Source organism: Juglans microcarpa x Juglans regia, chromosome 1S (genome assembly GCF_004785595.1).
Source record: "Juglans microcarpa x Juglans regia isolate MS1-56 chromosome 1S, Jm3101_v1.0, whole genome shotgun sequence".
NCBI classification, from domain to species: Eukaryota; Viridiplantae; Streptophyta; class Magnoliopsida; order Fagales; family Juglandaceae; genus Juglans; species Juglans microcarpa x Juglans regia.
The window spans coordinates 522,024-538,617 of NC_054595.1; the positions used below are offsets into that span (position 1 = coordinate 522,024).

The 16,594-nt window shown below is 37.6% G+C and overlaps 2 protein-coding genes across 2 annotated transcripts; both read left to right on the forward strand.

Annotated features, from left to right (window-relative positions):
• The first annotated feature begins 4,855 nt into the window (after positions 1–4,855).
• Positions 4,856–6,901, forward strand: LOC121247552 (protein SHORT-ROOT-like). Its single transcript, XM_041145912.1, has one exon. It carries the CDS (start codon positions 5,262–5,264, stop codon positions 6,717–6,719), a length of 1,458 nt encoding a protein of 485 aa, XP_041001846.1. The 5' UTR covers positions 4,856–5,261; the 3' UTR covers positions 6,720–6,901.
• Positions 6,902–12,514: 5,613 nt separating this feature from the next.
• LOC121246994 (60S ribosomal protein L26-1-like) lies at positions 12,515–13,319 on the forward strand. The gene has a single exon (XM_041145325.1). The coding sequence runs from the start codon at positions 12,641–12,643 to the stop codon at positions 13,079–13,081; it is 441 nt and encodes a 146-aa protein (XP_041001259.1). The 5' UTR covers positions 12,515–12,640; the 3' UTR covers positions 13,082–13,319.
• The last annotated feature ends 3,275 nt before the right edge of the window (positions 13,320–16,594 follow it).

Below are 16,594 nucleotides of genomic sequence, written 5' to 3' on the forward strand. Positions count from 1 at the left end.
AACATGATAACCGAAATATCCTTTACCCAATTTTAAACGGCGTCATTTTACCATTTTGTTGAATTTGGCTTCTAGCCTTCCAGAATTAGTCTTTCATCTTCACTTTCAACCTCCTAACTCCCTCACTCTTAGTCTCGACTCTCCCAACTCCCTCGCTCTCTTAGTCATGCAACTCCCTCACTCTCTCAAACTCACAGCTCCCTCACTCTAAGGCTCTATCTCTATCTCTATCTCATTGTCTTGCAGCTCACTCATGTTATATTTATTATAGATTGTAAAATTAAATATGTGAATTTATTGAATATAAGTTATTATTTATTTACGTAAACCACTATCTCAAAGAGATGTATTGATTCAATGGTAATAGTGTAAGTGTTGGACTTTGATAGACACAATGCTTGGGCCCGCTAAGCCTTGTACATGGGCCAAAGAGTCACAACACTTGAGTGTTTGCACATGGGCCAACTAGGCACTTCAATAGGGTGTAATGTTTCAAAAATCAATTTAATTGAAAGGAGACTCAAACCAATGCCCTCCCTTTTCAAGGGAGGCGTCTGCTGACCACTAGGCTAGGCACATACCCTTTGATCTTTAAGTGAAACATCATGACCTTTAAGCCAGTAACTACCAGTTGAAAAGTCATAAGTTAATAGTTGTGATATTTCATATGGTGTCACTTCATTCTCTATAAATAGGGGATGAGACCCATGAATTTATTAAAAATTCCATTCTCTCATATCTTTAGTTACTTACACAATTTTGTAGAGAAGGTCTGAAGGAAAGACTTCAGAATTGTAGATTTGTAGAAGGACAAGGTTGTAAAGATTTTATGGCTATAGTTGAGTCTAGATTTTCAGTCCCCTTTTGTATTACTATTCTTCTGCGAGATTGGATGAAGATGTGTTTGTCAGAATATGACAAAATTTGGGAGATTTTGAGTAAGTAAACAAGATCTTATTTATTGCAGCTATGCTTAATCCACACTCCAAGTTGGAAGTTTTGGAGTTTTGTTGATATATAACATTGAAGCGTTGGCATGGGGTTTAATTTGCTGATCTTGTGAAGACACATCATCTTCTCCCAACTCATATATTCTGAAAGTGTAAATGCCTCGTCACATATAAATTGTAAAGTCATGATCTATATCATCTTCTTGAATATCATCGCATTGGTTGATTAATTAAAGGGATTTAATAACGTCATTAATTGTAAAACCCTAATTTCGTTGCACGACTTCATAATTAATATTATTTGTATTTAGTAATAATTGTAATGATTTTATAAATACGATCGAAGGTCATGATGATTTTATAAAATAATTTGTTCCATATATCTAGCCACTGATTACGTCAATAACTCTTTGATTAATGCCATATAATAATAATAATAATAATAATAATAATAATAATTGAGATAGACAAATAATATTTAATTTACTTGCAAAAAAACTAGTCCGGATGACTGTTTTTTTAATTTATTAACTATTCAAAGCTCAATCTTCTAGTTAACCGGCAAACGCGTGGGCATGTTCCACCCAAGTATTTACGTATAACATAAGTTTGTGCAGGTCAGCATGCACTGACCAGGCTATATATATTAGATCGTAATTAATATAAGTACAAATTATGAGATTATAAACCCAAATATACATCGTGATGATCATAATTGCTAGAAATCAACTCCCAAATATTCCATTACAAGCAGCAACATTAATTAATATATAGTTTACTTCTAGTACTGATATATTAATAACTACTAAACTCATTTTAATTGGTCCAACAACTTTGTTACGTTGGCGTCGCCATCGCAAATTAACCCAAAACTTTAATTTAATTGTATTTAGAAACTTGTAATTTATAAGATGCCATATATATCGCCATCACAATCCAAAACATGGGACTCTATTATATGTATTTTGATCGGCACACATGTGTATATATATTTATATGTATATTGATATAGTATTTCACGAGCCTATGCAACTCCATGCTAGCAGCACTCAATCACTTCCCTGCAAGGTGGTGAAAGGGGGAGCTCGGGAGCCGTAATACCTCCGACACTCAAGTTAGATCAAGGTTGAAGATGAAGAGAGAGAGAACTCAAGTCTTTTTGTAGAGAAGTATTGAAAGTGAAAGTAACCCTCTTCTCAGCAGGAAGGAGGTATTTATACCTGATGGGGTTCTGCCCCAAAGTGATGGTGACCGGTGTGCAGCTCCGTACTGGATCACGTGTCCCTGCCAACCCCTGCCTCCGGTCACACTTGTCAGGCCAGGCCTGGATTGTCGCTGACACCTATGAGGTCACACCGTTCAATACTGACCTCGGGACACATTGAATGCGGTGTGGTCCTGCCATGCATGCTCGTTCCCGCATCATTAAATGTGGCGTGGCCCGAGTAGGCTTGTTCATGCTCCATTAAATGCGGCGTGACCCTAGACATGCTCACTTTCCCTCCTATGTTGTTGGGACAACAGTGTCAGGGACGAGGATGTCTCTGATGGTTTGCCCATTTGGGTGCCAGGCCGTCTTGTTGTGTCAGGGTCAGGGGCACCTCTGTCAGTGGTGCCAGGTTGCACAGTCTCCTATCCTTTTGTCAGGACTCTTGCCTTGTTACCTTGTGTCCTTCCTTTTGGGCCTCCTAGGCCGAGTCGGCCCATCCCAGTTCTTATACGTGGGCTCGGGCTCGGGCCTTATCTTGGGCCCGGCCGCTGGGGATTTCTTCCCTCAAAAAAAAAAAATATATATATATATATATCATGCTAGCTAGCTATATAGCTAGGTGCTTATTTTTATCTATTCATCATCATATATAATAAATTGGTCGATCGGGACTCATGATCAACAAATTAATAAATGAAAACAATTAAGTGATCTCCCGATTAATTAGCTATCGTTCTCGATCTTGTTATAATATATACTTCCACTGAGCCAACATAAATATATATGAGGAAGAAACTACAGCAAAAAATCAACCCACCACGCACCAAAGAATCGATCCAACGTCGATCGGTCTGTAATTACTTTATAAACAAACTTTGTATTCGCTAGGGTTAGAGACAGTGGCATGCATTTAATCGATCAAGTACGAGATATTAATGTAAGTAAGCTGTAACGATGGGAGCCTAGAATTAAAGCCATGCATGCATACATGCATCCTTATAAATTCAGTCCTTGCATGGATGTATATATTTGTCGTATTTCTTTCATTTCAGCAAGTCATGTCACATCACAAAATTAACTATTAGTTGTTTAATAACGAATTTGAATGATCCGTCTCATAAAGCATCCATCTTTGTATATATATGTGTAGTTTTGCAAGTGGAGTTTCCTCTGGGCCGGGGAATATACAAGTACTCTTCAGATAATAATACGTACGACATATTCTTCCGATTGAGTACTTGAGAGTTGAGTGACCAATGTCATGACCAAACTGCCCTTCACGGGGAGCGCAACAGCCATATGACTGTTGGGTCGGTATACTTGGATTGAAAGATGAGTAATAACCTCTGTGCTTCATCGGTCTGCAGCAATGATGGCGTCCGAGAAAAAACACCTCGAACCAACTTCTCAACAGGGGACAGAAGAAAAGCATAAACATGGGATTTTCCTAATGATTGAAAGAAGAAAACCATGAGCTAGCTAGCTTAGAAGAAATCTACAAAATTCCAACAAACATATAATTTGTTGTATATACATTAGCGTACTCGACAGAATAAATATAATAATAATAATAATAATAACAATAAATTCTACGTCGTCGTTCACGTATTTGCTAGCTTTATATGTTAATTCTATTAAATCTAGCTTTTAGTCCGTACAAAAACCATCCCATGCCAAACCATTTGGTAAGGTAAAACATTGTTGCAAGAAATTGGTTTGCGTTCATTTCAACCATCGAGCACATTCCAAGCTTGCCGCAAGATTATTCATGATGAGTAATATCGAATATTGGGGTTAATTGATGATATTGGTTTACCATATTGTATGGAATATTGAAGAGTACGTACGTACCGGCCTGGCTTGATCATCATGATGATATGGATCGAACTAGATATAAATGAAAATTCAAGTTGGGGTTGGCGCAAAATATAGATAGGCCAGGAACGTCCATGCATCACTATAAGAAAACTGCTTATTTATGGCCTGTTAATTCTAGCGAAATGACTATTTATAATTAAAATGAATCTGTTTTGATCACAAATAGTATTTTTACCGCAATTAAATAGTTACAAAAATCTATTTTTCTTGTAGTGCATCTTGGTAGGAAGATTATGAGGAGATTTAGATGTGAAATGGAGGAGAGAGAGCTAGCTAGCTATGCATGTTTGGGCTATTTAGATCATAAATGTTTAACCAGCTTGGGTGGGGTTGGGGGTGAGAGATTACATGAGTATATACGCAGTGCGCTTATAAACTAAACTAACATATATATGAGAGTAGGGAAAAAGGTGAAAAGCATGCCCTAGATTTTGGGGAAAGCACATTTCGGTATTTGGATAAAATAATATATATTATATGAGAATTTCATGTATGGGTATAATATTAATAGTAGTAAAAAAAAGGAGGGGAAAAGTATGGGGAATTTTGGCAGTGTTTGGAGAGCAGGGATTAGGAGGCAAGGAATATGAGTGGGGCTGTGCTTGGGGTGGCCGTGATAGGTGGGTTTAATGATGACGATGCACGCCGGCAGCTTTAGTACTCATGTCTCTCTCTCTTTCTCCCAAAACGCAGTCGGCACGCCTGCTCCCACTCAAAAAACTAGCATCTCTCTCTCTCTCTCTCCAAGAATTGAAAAGCTAATCCACTAACCCATTTGCTGATATCGGCCTTGTTATCTTTTTTCATCTTTTTGTCAGACAATTCTAATTCTATAACACCAGCCAGTCCACGCTACTTTTCAAGTTTTTTTTTTTTTTAACAGATTAAGGCCCTATTGCAGTCAATTTATCCCATCCTAGCTAGAATTTAACATTCTAACCCATAAATTATAATAACCTAAGCTAGAAATGCAACCCAACCCCATTATTCATTCCTCATCGATTACCCCAAAAGTAGGCAAAATCTAACTCGGTTCCCCCCTAATTATGTTTTGGAGTTAAACCTAGGCTAAATTACAACTTCAAGATTCCTCCTTTAATCATTCTCTAACCCAATTCCCTCAGTTGTTAAAAACTCAAGCATTAACCCATCTCCCTTCCAATATCCAAAGACCAAACAGATCACTCACAGTTTATTGATGTGGATCTCTGTGGGTTTGTTCAATGGATACCTTGTTTAGGCTAGTAAGTCTTCAATCTGATCAATCTTACAACTCCAGTAGAACCTCCAGCAGCTCTCGATCCTCCAGACAAAACCATCACTACCAACAAGATCAAGACGAAGAATGCTTCAACTTTTTCATGGATGAAGAAGACTTCTCCTCGTCTTCTTCGAAGCACTACTATCCCTATCAACCCCACCCTTCCACCACCACCACTAATACCACCGCCACAAACATAAGCAGTACCCCCACCGAATTTTCTCTCTCCCCCGCCCGTGATTTTAACTTCGAATTCTCCGGCAAGTGGGCACCCGATGTACTCCTCGAAGCCGCACGAGCCATCGCAGACAAGAACAGCACCCGTGTCCAACAACTCATGTGGATGCTCAACGAGCTCAGCTCTCCTTACGGCGACATCGATCAAAAGCTCGCCGCCCACTTCCTCAAGGCCTTGTTTAGCCGCATGACAGACTCCGGTGAGAGATGTTACCGCACTCTTGCTTCCGCATCAGAGAAAAATTGCTCCTTCGAATCAACCAGAAAAATGCTCTTGAGGTTTCAAGAGGTGAGCCCGTGGACTACGTTTGGACATGTGGCGTGTAATGGCGCAATCATGGAAGCCCTTGAAGGTGAGCCGAAGTTACATATAGTTGACTTTAGCAACACATACTGTACCCAGTGGCCTACTTTACTCGAGTCCCTTGCAACCCGCAGCGATGAAACTCCACATCTCCGACTCACCACCGTGGTCGCCACAAAGTCCAGCGGTTCTGGAGGTATGGCCGCAGTGCAAAAGGTAATGAAAGAGATTGGTAGCAGAATGGAAAAGTTCGCTAGGCTTATGGGCGTGCCATTCAAATTCAATGTTGTCCACCATGCTGGTGATCTCTCAGACTTAAACCTAGAGGAGTTGGACGTCAAAGACGATGAAGCTCTAGCTATCAACTGTGTGGGCACCTTGCATTCAATCACACCCATTGGTAACCGCCGAGATTATCTTGTATCCTCTTTCAGACGATTGCAGCCGAGGATAGTGACCGTGGTTGAAGAAGAAGCTGATCTTGACGTTGGAGTTGATGGGCTTGAGTTTATGAAAGGCTTTGAAGAATGTTTGAGATGGTTTAGGGTTTATTTCGAGGCTCTGGACGAGAGCTTTCCCCGGACCAGCAACGAGAGGCTGATGCTGGAGCGCGCGGCTGGACGTGCCATTGTTGACCTGGTGGCGTGCTCGCCATCCTACTCGAAAGAGCGGCGCGAGTTGGCAGCGAGCTGGTCCCGGCGTTTTCACGTGGGTCGGTTCGGCCCGATTTCTTACAGTGATGAAGTGTGTGATGATGTACGGGCATTATTGAGGAGGTACAAGGAGGGTTGGTCGATGACACAGTGCTCGGATGTTTCCGGAATATTTTTGTCGTGGAAGGATCAGCCGGTGGTGTGGGCCAGCGCATGGAAGCCTTGACCATGGATTCAGACGCTTGGGAGTGATCCACATGTATGATAGTTTTTTTTTTTTTTTTTTGTAACGGGGCGTGCATGGGGTACTGGAGTTTAATTGTGGGTTTGCTTTAATTTGGAATAAAGGAAGAGATCGAGAATAGGGATTTGCTTGATTTGAATAGAAATGAAGTAAATTCATTTTCATTACTCTTGTTTTAATATGATCTGTAGATTGTGATTTGTAGGGATTTGATCTCGGTATTATTTTATAGATCGATGCTTTTCTTTGGTATTTTTCTTTTCTTGAAGGAAAACTAGTTTCGTAAAATAGTCCAAGATAACCATCCGTACTTTGATTGACTGAATACAAAGTACTTCTAGCTCTTATTATAAAACAAGTATTCAGTTCTCTCATCAGTATATGTGTGTGTATAATCTGTGCACACCATGTATTCCAATTAGTAACATCGATCCTCGATCATCTGCAAAATTATCTTGATGCCCAGGCCGATCTAATTAACACTCAATTATATATAGGGTTATTGTGGCATGTATTGATGGATTTTATATAGCATATGAGATATTGGATGGATGTTTTCCAGCTTTTGACTAGAGATCATGGCGGCCTGCACACGTCTCTATTATATTATTAACCTACAACTAATCAACATTAATGCAGCTAGCATTCCATGTTAGTCACTCGAAATATATATTTTAGTTTCTAATTAATTAATTAATTCAGATCGATGGTCCTTACTTGTTATATGCATATATTAAACCTAAAACACCATGAAGATAACGGACCAAAATCGTAATGGGTTTGGTATATATGGGGTTCGTAACTACGATGTCATGATGAGCTCGAGGATCTTAGCTAGGAGCTAAAGAAGGGTTTAAAGTTTCAAGTCCTTAAAGTACAAATAGCTAATGAAGTCAAAAGCTAGGGTCGTAATCAAAGTTTGGGTGATAGAATCTTTGGACGGCCATGACTGAGTTGGGCTGTGTAAGGAGAATCTCATAAAAAGGTGTTTAGCCAATAGTGGCACACAGGAGGTTGCAGTTCAGTGCCCAGCACGCTATGTTGACATGGTCTTGATCTCCATTTTCTTTTCTTTTTTTTTTGTTTAAAGCCCTAGTCGCCTTTCAATTGAAGAAAAACTTTGATTCAGTTTGGATATCAAAATCAACCAATCTCATCATTACAATTTTTACATAAAATACAATAAATAATTCAACTTTTTTAAATCTCAAAATAATAATATTATTAAAAAAATATTTTAACAATATTTTATTTAACTTTTAACTTTCATTTAAAATCATTTCATCTCATTCCAAACCCCACCTTAGCTTATAATGTTATATAGGCCGCCCAGGCCCCCACCACCAGAAGAAGAAGCAGCAGAAGCAGAAGCAGAAGCAATTTAACTTTCATGGTAGCGTAAAAGAAGTGCGTGGTACGACGTTTTTGGCCCACGGAAGGAGGAGAAAACTATTTTAAAAGAGAGGCAGGCATAATATACAGTGGCATGGTTTCAGGGTTTGCATATAGATAGATATATCTTAGATCGCTTTGATGAGACTTCCCCCCTCTCCACGCTATCATGCTTACGCTCTTTTTTATCACCCCTGCATCCACCTCTTGAATTTGTTTAATCGTGTTTTAGTTTAATTATTGATCAAACATTTTAGGTAGCTAGCTAGCAGCTTATATTTAAATGAATGTGTGTGTCTTTATGTGGGTTATTCTAAAGGGAAGGGGAGCTGTCTTTGTAGTACTATTATATATATACTACATGGCCCGCCCGCCCTTTAGCTTGTTTAGCTTTGAGCTTTGGTTTTCCTTTTAGCAGAAAAATAATTGACAGGACCATGCATGCAGCTGATCATGTTAATGTTGCTTTTATATAAAGTTTCATATATATATATATATATATATATATATAGGACCATTATAGTCGTCGTCTCTGGTGGCCGAAATGTACGTACAGATCATCGAACACACGTTGAAACAGTACTATTATTAATTAGTGTGATCTGGGCAAAATAGTTCCAGACTTTCTGATAAATCATGCAACAGCTAGCGCGAGCAAGGCCGTGCATCCATGGAAAATGAAAAGCCCAAGCCCTAGCTAGCTAATTCTTCCTTTAATTAATTAATTAATTGGTTTCTGATCGTGCTGTAGTACTGGAAGATTAATGAGCTAGCTAGCTAGGGAAATGATCATCAGATCAATATATAGCATGATCATGACCTTAATTAATTTCTCGCTCGCGGTGTGTATATATATATATATATATATATATATATATATGAAATGCATAGAGTTATACGTATTTCCAACAAATACTTAATTAATTTGCATCATCATGAATTAATTAATTGTCTACTCCAACGATAATATATATATGCAAGTCATACATGATAATATTGCCAAGTCATGAAAAATAATAATACACGTACGTACGTAGCATTAATATTAATATTGTTCTATTAGATTAATACTAATTTGGATTGATATATATTAGCAAATTAACCACTCCATGATGATGATGATGTGGGTCACAATCGATCGTGGTCCATTCGATTCTCATAGACCTTACGGGGGGACCATATTTGGTGAGAGGTGCATATCATCATCGATCATCTTATATGGTCCTAGTTGTCACTGTTGCTATATCTATAATGTTATATGAATAATACTACTCTTCCCGCTGGAGCTCCCATTGGGATTTATCTAATTATTTTTTATTTAATAATTAAAAAATATTTCTAATTATGTTGTGAATTTTAAAAAAAAATATTTAAAATTGTTAAAAAAATAAATGTGAAAAAAAAAGCAAAAAAAAAAAAAAAAAAAAAAAAAGAAACTCAGATGAAATGTACTATCGAGAGCCCCCAGCGATGGCTATAGCATGTTATATATGTTTTCATCGCTCAAATCAAAAGATATTCACTACAACAAAAATTCATTTTTGGGATGATTTTTTTTTTTGAACAAAACGAAAATCGTCCCAAAAAATGAGATGTAGGGACAAATTTCAAATTTTTTTTCCTAAAAAATGATGAAAGGTGTTTATCGTTCGAACGGTATATGTAAGGATGAAAAAATTCGTCCATAGTAAAATAATCGTTCGAATATCCACAAAAAACGTTCAAATAAAATAAAATAAATATTCTAACGAAAATTATATATGGTCGAACGACAATTTGGCGCTTTAAGTGACAAAATCTAGTGGGACATTGGCTTACCGTTCGAACAACATACTATAACGTTCGAACTTCAAGGTTAATCAATATTCAAGCAGATATTATATATGATCGAATGAGAAATTGGTGGGTTAAGATTTGACAGGACATTGACTTACTGTTCGAACAACATACAACACATTCGAATGTCAAAGATAATCAAGGTTCGAACACATATTATATATGATCGAACGAAAAATTGGCGGGTTAAGTCAATAAATTTAGCAGGACATTGACTTATCATTCGAACATATTATTATATCATTCAAACTAATAAGTTATCAATGTTCGAACGTAAAATAAAGTGTTCGAACGGAGATTAGAAACGTTCGAACGTGAGTCCATGACATATTCTGTTTGAATGGTTATAGAATTTTTACAATTATTGATGGTAACAAAATGCCTTTATTATATATGGAGAAATATTTAATTTATATAAAAGTTAGCAATTAAATAATAGAAATAATAAAAATCAATAATTAATTTAGAAAAGATAAAAAAGATTTAGTTCATAATTAAATTAAATTTACAAAACACCAAATATTGTTCATACCAAAAATAAATAAAAAAATGTAAATAAAAGATAGAAACTACTAAAATCTCAACTCTCTGAACACATTATCGACTATAGCTAGGCGTGTCTCTAGTTGTGTCAGTCGAGTACTGATCATGACATGAGTCGTAGACATGGCATCAATCTTTGTATGTAAATCAGAGATGCTAGCATTAATCTCTGTACGTAAATCAAACATGGCAGTACGTATCTCCGTACACACTGCTCGATCACCGCTAATGTCTGTCCGCTGATCTCTGCACTCACTATATCAGCCATCTCCTCATGAGTAGTTGTGCGTGATGCCTTGGCCTGCGTGGATGTCTCATCGGCCGATACTCAACAATCTCCCGAGTGTCCATCTCTCTGGTATCGACCGGGTTTGAAATAGGAGCACGAAGACGAAGTCTTGAGTGTCTCGTGCTTCATGATAGGGTGGAGTTGTAGATCGGTCTCGTCAGCTCTAGTCTTTGTATACTATGGATACACTTAGTTTGTCTCTAACTCGTTCCAAACAAAATTAACCCTTTTAACTTAGATCAGATGAAAGATCTATTGGTGAGTCTTAATGTACAGTTAGGTAGTGATGCATGTAGGAAGAGAAGAAAATTAATATTGTAACTCATGAGCTAGCTAGCTAGCTCGGCATGTTCAAATTTATGGATGATCGATATGGAGATTTAATTATATTATGAACTCCATGATATTTTGCAATATGCAATAGTCAATCTTTGCATTTGCATTCTGATCCTCATGACAACATTTTATAAATATTTTTATTGTAAAGAAAATCATTAACTATCTTCCTATGCAAGCTGCTTATGTGTAAATTAAGGTTGAGTTTTTTATTTTATTTTATTTTTATGTCAAGAGGAGGTGCCCATGGATAATGCCCACTAGCTCCTCACAAGTTGTCAATTAGAGCGGTAAACCAAGGTGTTACACTTGCCTAATTGAATGCTGGCCTTGATAGGGCATCATGCCTACCCATGTATTTCATGAGGAAGGACTTTTGGTGCGGGGCTGCACTATGTCACTGGCTACACGTGTCTCTCTCTCAATTTTGTTTGACGCTAATCTAAAACAATTAGGATATGGATATCATGCTCTGGTTTTTACCGTGTAACATATTTCACCATCTTAAAAAATGAAATCAAAGGAAGAATAACCATGCAACATGCTCGTCGAACAACTAGAATTTTGAATTTAGAATTTTCATGAAATCTTGGTAAAAATTTTATTTTTTCACTTAGAATTGATATCGATTCCGCTATTCTATAATTTAGAATTTTTAACATGTTGAGTGACACACTTCTTACACAAGTGATATGACAATATTTGATTTAATTTTCTTATTAGTATGATCTTTTCATGTCAACACTATAAAATATGCATCCTACATATTCATGAAATATAAGTTTAAGCATTGGCAATGGTCTAGTTATTATCAAGTCTAAAATTTGACTAAAAGTTGAAGTTTTGGCTATTGGATAGGTTAATCCACGCTAAACTATCCATTTAGAAGTTAAAATAATAATATAATATTAGATATTTTAATAATAATTTTTTTAATTTTTATATTTTACAAATACACTCCATATATTAATTATTAATTTAATTTTTACTTGAAATTATTATTTCTCAATTATTATTTTTTCAACCTAATTATCCAATAGTAGCCATTGAGAATATTTTTAGATTAAAATATTATTTTAGAGATAAATAGTGGCTGACCAAATTTAAAAAAAAATGATGAATTTACTATAGTTCAAAAGTAGAGCATTAAAGACTAGACACTGACATTTAGTTAGGCCAATGTGAGTGCTCTAAAGACTCTTCATAAACGTTTCTTCAAAATGTGGGCCGGTGAGAGTAAAAGCCTGGTCCAAGATATATGGGCGGATAAGAAAGAACCCAGCTCAATAACACTATAAATTTGGGCCCCCAGCAAAGCTCAAACACAGCCGCCCACTCGGTTGCTGGAACAAAACCCTGCCCAACCCTACCCTTATACGGCGCCGTTCCTATCGACACCATTTTCTCTATCTATAAACGCGCACCCATAAACCCTAGCTTCTCTGACTCTCCCATTTTGCCCTGCCGTTTCCTCAGAGAGAGAGAGAGAGAGAGAGAGAGAGAGAAGATGAAGTACAATCCTAGAGTCTCCAGCTCTCGCCGCAAGAGTAGGAAGGCCCACTTCACGGCGCCGTCGAGCGTGAGGCGCGTGCTGATGAGCGCCCCGCTCTCGAACGACCTGAGGAGCAAGTACAACGTCCGGTCGATGCCAGTGCGCAAGGACGACGAGATCCAGGTCGTGCGCGGAACCTTCAAGGGCCGCGAGGGAAAGGTGGTCCAGGTGTACCGCCGGAAGTGGGTCATCCACATCGAGCGGATCACCCGTGAGAAGGTGAACGGCTCCACTGTTAACGTCGGCATCAACCCCTCCAAGGTGGTCATCACTAAGCTCCGTCTCGACAAGGACCGCAAGTCCCTTCTCGATCGCAAGGCCAAGGGTCGCTCCGCTGCTGACAAGGACAAGGGCTCCAAGTTCACCGCCGAGGATATCATGCAGGCCGTCGATTAATTCAATAAATGGTGAAACATTTTTCTGGGCTACAAATTTATGTTTTTCTTCTGTGTTTATTTATATCGTTTTAGCTAGGTTGTTTTGTTGTCGATGGGGTTACTAAGAGGAAGAGTACGTTGTTACATTTAGTATGCTTTTAACTGTTGTGTTGGGTCTGGATATTTAGGTCTATCAGTGACCTGGATTTTGAGATGTTTTATCGATCAATGCGATATTTCTGGGTTTCTGCTGATAATGTTCTTTTTCGTGTTGCAATGTTTCCGTGGGTTTTGTGCTTCCGTTATAGCGCGAAGTCAATTGATCTTAACCATATGGCTTTTGATTATGATGCTTTGGTTGGCTATTTGTGATTTCGGGACGGATATTTCTATCAATTTTTCAATTTCTCTTGTTTATCGATGTGCATTGGGATTTGATTTTGTTTATCAATGGGTACACTGGGCATGCAATGGCTTTGTGTGTTTTTTTTTTTTTGGAGTTGATGTTTGAGAGACATTGGTTTTAGTTTAAATTCATGAGGGCTATTTGTACCTTAATTGGTGATGTATTGTCTGATATGATACTTGGTTAGATGCTTTTGTTGGTCTTGTTTACCATGTACTTGGTTGATTTTTAAGTTTTTCGAGTCTTGAATGTCGGCAACGACTTTTTTGTATTCTCAACCAAGGTTTGTCGTGCGCTGTCTAGCATGTTATTAGATATTGAATCTTTTGGTTATTCTATCTGATGTCTCTTGAATCTTCTGTTAGTGACAATTCTGAAACTTGTTTTGGTTAGTTCGTCGATTCATGAGATCGGTAAACGTAAGACATTAAATAGATGATGGGACATTATCAAGCAAGATTATTCTTGCATTGTTAGGTCTTGCTCCCTTTTTTAAATCACCTATAATAAATCATTAATGTATATATGTTACTATGCTTACTATGGCATTATTCTTCCCCGTGTGCGTGTTGTACTTTGTGTGAAAAACCATGGTTAGAAAGGTGTGGTTGATGTCTTTGGTAAACGTAAGGACACAGGTGTGGGAAAAAACCAGTAATATAATTTATTATAGGTTATTTAAATCACCTATAATAGATCGGTAGTGCACATATGTTTTTTTATGCTTGCTATGGCATGATTCTTCCTCATGTGCGTGTTGTACTTTGTGGGAAAAAACCCTGTTTATAAAGGTGGTTGATGCAGCCTGGTCAGTATTGGTAAAAGTGGTGTTGTTAAGCGCAAAGTGCCAAGGTCAAGGTGATTCACTTACTAAAAGTGAAGCACATTTACAAAAGTGTGCCTTAAGCACGCATTTTTTTGTGATCTTAGCGTGTAAAAACTCCTTTTCTGTAGGTCTTACGAAAAATATTAAATATATGTTTTAACTATTATTGTTTGTTTAGACTACTAATATCTTTGAAGTGGATGAGGGACGTGTTAGGATTAGAAGTCTTTTGTTGACAATGATGATGGTCCTATTATTAATGATGAGGATGATTATATACTTCAAGTTTGCATTGTATTGCTTATGTTAGCATAGAGCTCAATTCCTACAGTTCCTTGTGCTTCTTTGTTCACTGCCTTCTGGGATCTACCTACAATCGTTGTGCTTCTTGGTTCATTATGGGTATATTCTTACTCTACCATGTACTTTCTTTTAATTATGGATATTAAATATCATGGTTGTATATGTTTTGTAAAGCACAAGAGAATTGTATAATGTTTTTGTCTAAATTTCATGTAGTTAGTCCATATCTTGAATATCGTATTGCACAATAATTCATTAAATGAAGATAATTACCCAAAGATGCCATTATTTAAAAAAAAAAAAAAAAATGTTATGAATATTTTGTTATTATACGTTATTTTTTAAAAAAGAAAATGCCCTCTCTACTTCAATCAATCGTGTGCTTATGCTTTATGCCATGTGCCCAAGTTTCTAGGCGGGTTTTGCACTTAAGTGCGCTTGGCGACATCAATGAGTAATATTATCTAATGGAATTCTTTCTTAATATGGATTTAAGTTGTCTGTGTTTAATTTTCAATATTTCTACAACCTTATTTGTTCGATGGTTATTATTAGGTATTTTCTTTGGAGGCACTAATAGACAAGTTTGTGGCTTCTAGACGTTCTTTTCAATTATTGTTTACGTCTCTACGAAATAGAAATATTCTTTTGCATTTCAATATCCTGTGCGGTTGGTTATTGTTCTTACTGCTGTTAAGGAAATTGTATTTTGCAGTGATATGTTATGTGTGCTCCATCCTTCATGGTTTTTTTTTTCATTTTTTTAATCTTACTCGGTGATGTAACTGTCTATTGATGGCATAGCAATTCATGATCATCCAATACATGTTAGATGACTTGATTCAGAACTTCATTAGGGTGCTGTGTTTATAAAGAGTACTAGTAGGAGGTCACGTGCAAGTATCCGGTTCCTCCTACAAAGATTATTTGAAATTTGAAGAAAAATAAAACAAAAAGTGATGTTTTTGAAACACCATGAGAGGTAAGTGCTCGGATTCAGGGATGACCAAACAATGCTCACACTCTGGTGTGAGCAAAATTACTTGAACCATTGGTGTGTCCGCACTTGAATGAGTAAGTAGTGCTCAGACCCAAGGGCGACCAAGGAGTTCTTGAACTTCAAGGTGAGCAACAGAAGCTCCCACAAGGCAAGTGAAAGTGCTCTAAACTAGGGGCAAGCAAGGAGTACTCGTACCCTGTGCGAGCAAAGAGTGTCTGCACCCAGGCAAGCAAAGAGTTCTCAAACCCAGGTCAAGTAACAAGTGCTCAACACTAGGGTGAGTACAAATAGTTCGAATGCCTGGGAGGGTGACGACAACTCCTACACAAGGCAATCGAAAGTGCTCGCTCTCGAGATGAGCATCGTGACAAAGCATGAAGGTTTGGCTAGGAGCTAAGAAAGCTCACCTAATGGAGTGTTGAGAAAAAGTGTTGTGTGACCACTAAAAGTGTTACTCCCAAGACAAAAAAATGAAGATAGGTTGAAAAGTGAAGGTAGGACGAAAAAATAAACCTATACTAGGAGAATGAAGGTAGGACGAAAAATTGAAGGTAGGTTGGTCAGAAAAATGAAGCTTGGACGAGAAATTGAAGGTAAAACGGAAAAATAAAGCTAGGTTGAAAAATGAAGGTATAGGACGAAGAGAAGAGGTAGGATCGAAAAATCAGGTAGACGGCAAAATAAACTCAAAATGGATATTGAAGGTAGGATGGAAAAATGAAAGTAGGTTGGAAAACTTGTCCTGAAACGTGCTCCTCTCTCATGGGTGAGCATTCAAACAAATAACTGAAATGATCTTGCACCTAGGAGGTGAGCACTTTGCTCAATGAAGCATAGGGAGCTTGCACCTCGGGGTGACCAAAGTCTGCTCCAATCCCAGGGGCGACTAAAGATTGCTCAAACCTAATCAAGAAAAAGTGCTCGCATCTCGAGATGAGGAAAGAGTATCCCATCAGAGTGAGCAACAAGTGCTCCTCTCAAGGGCAAGCATTCAAAA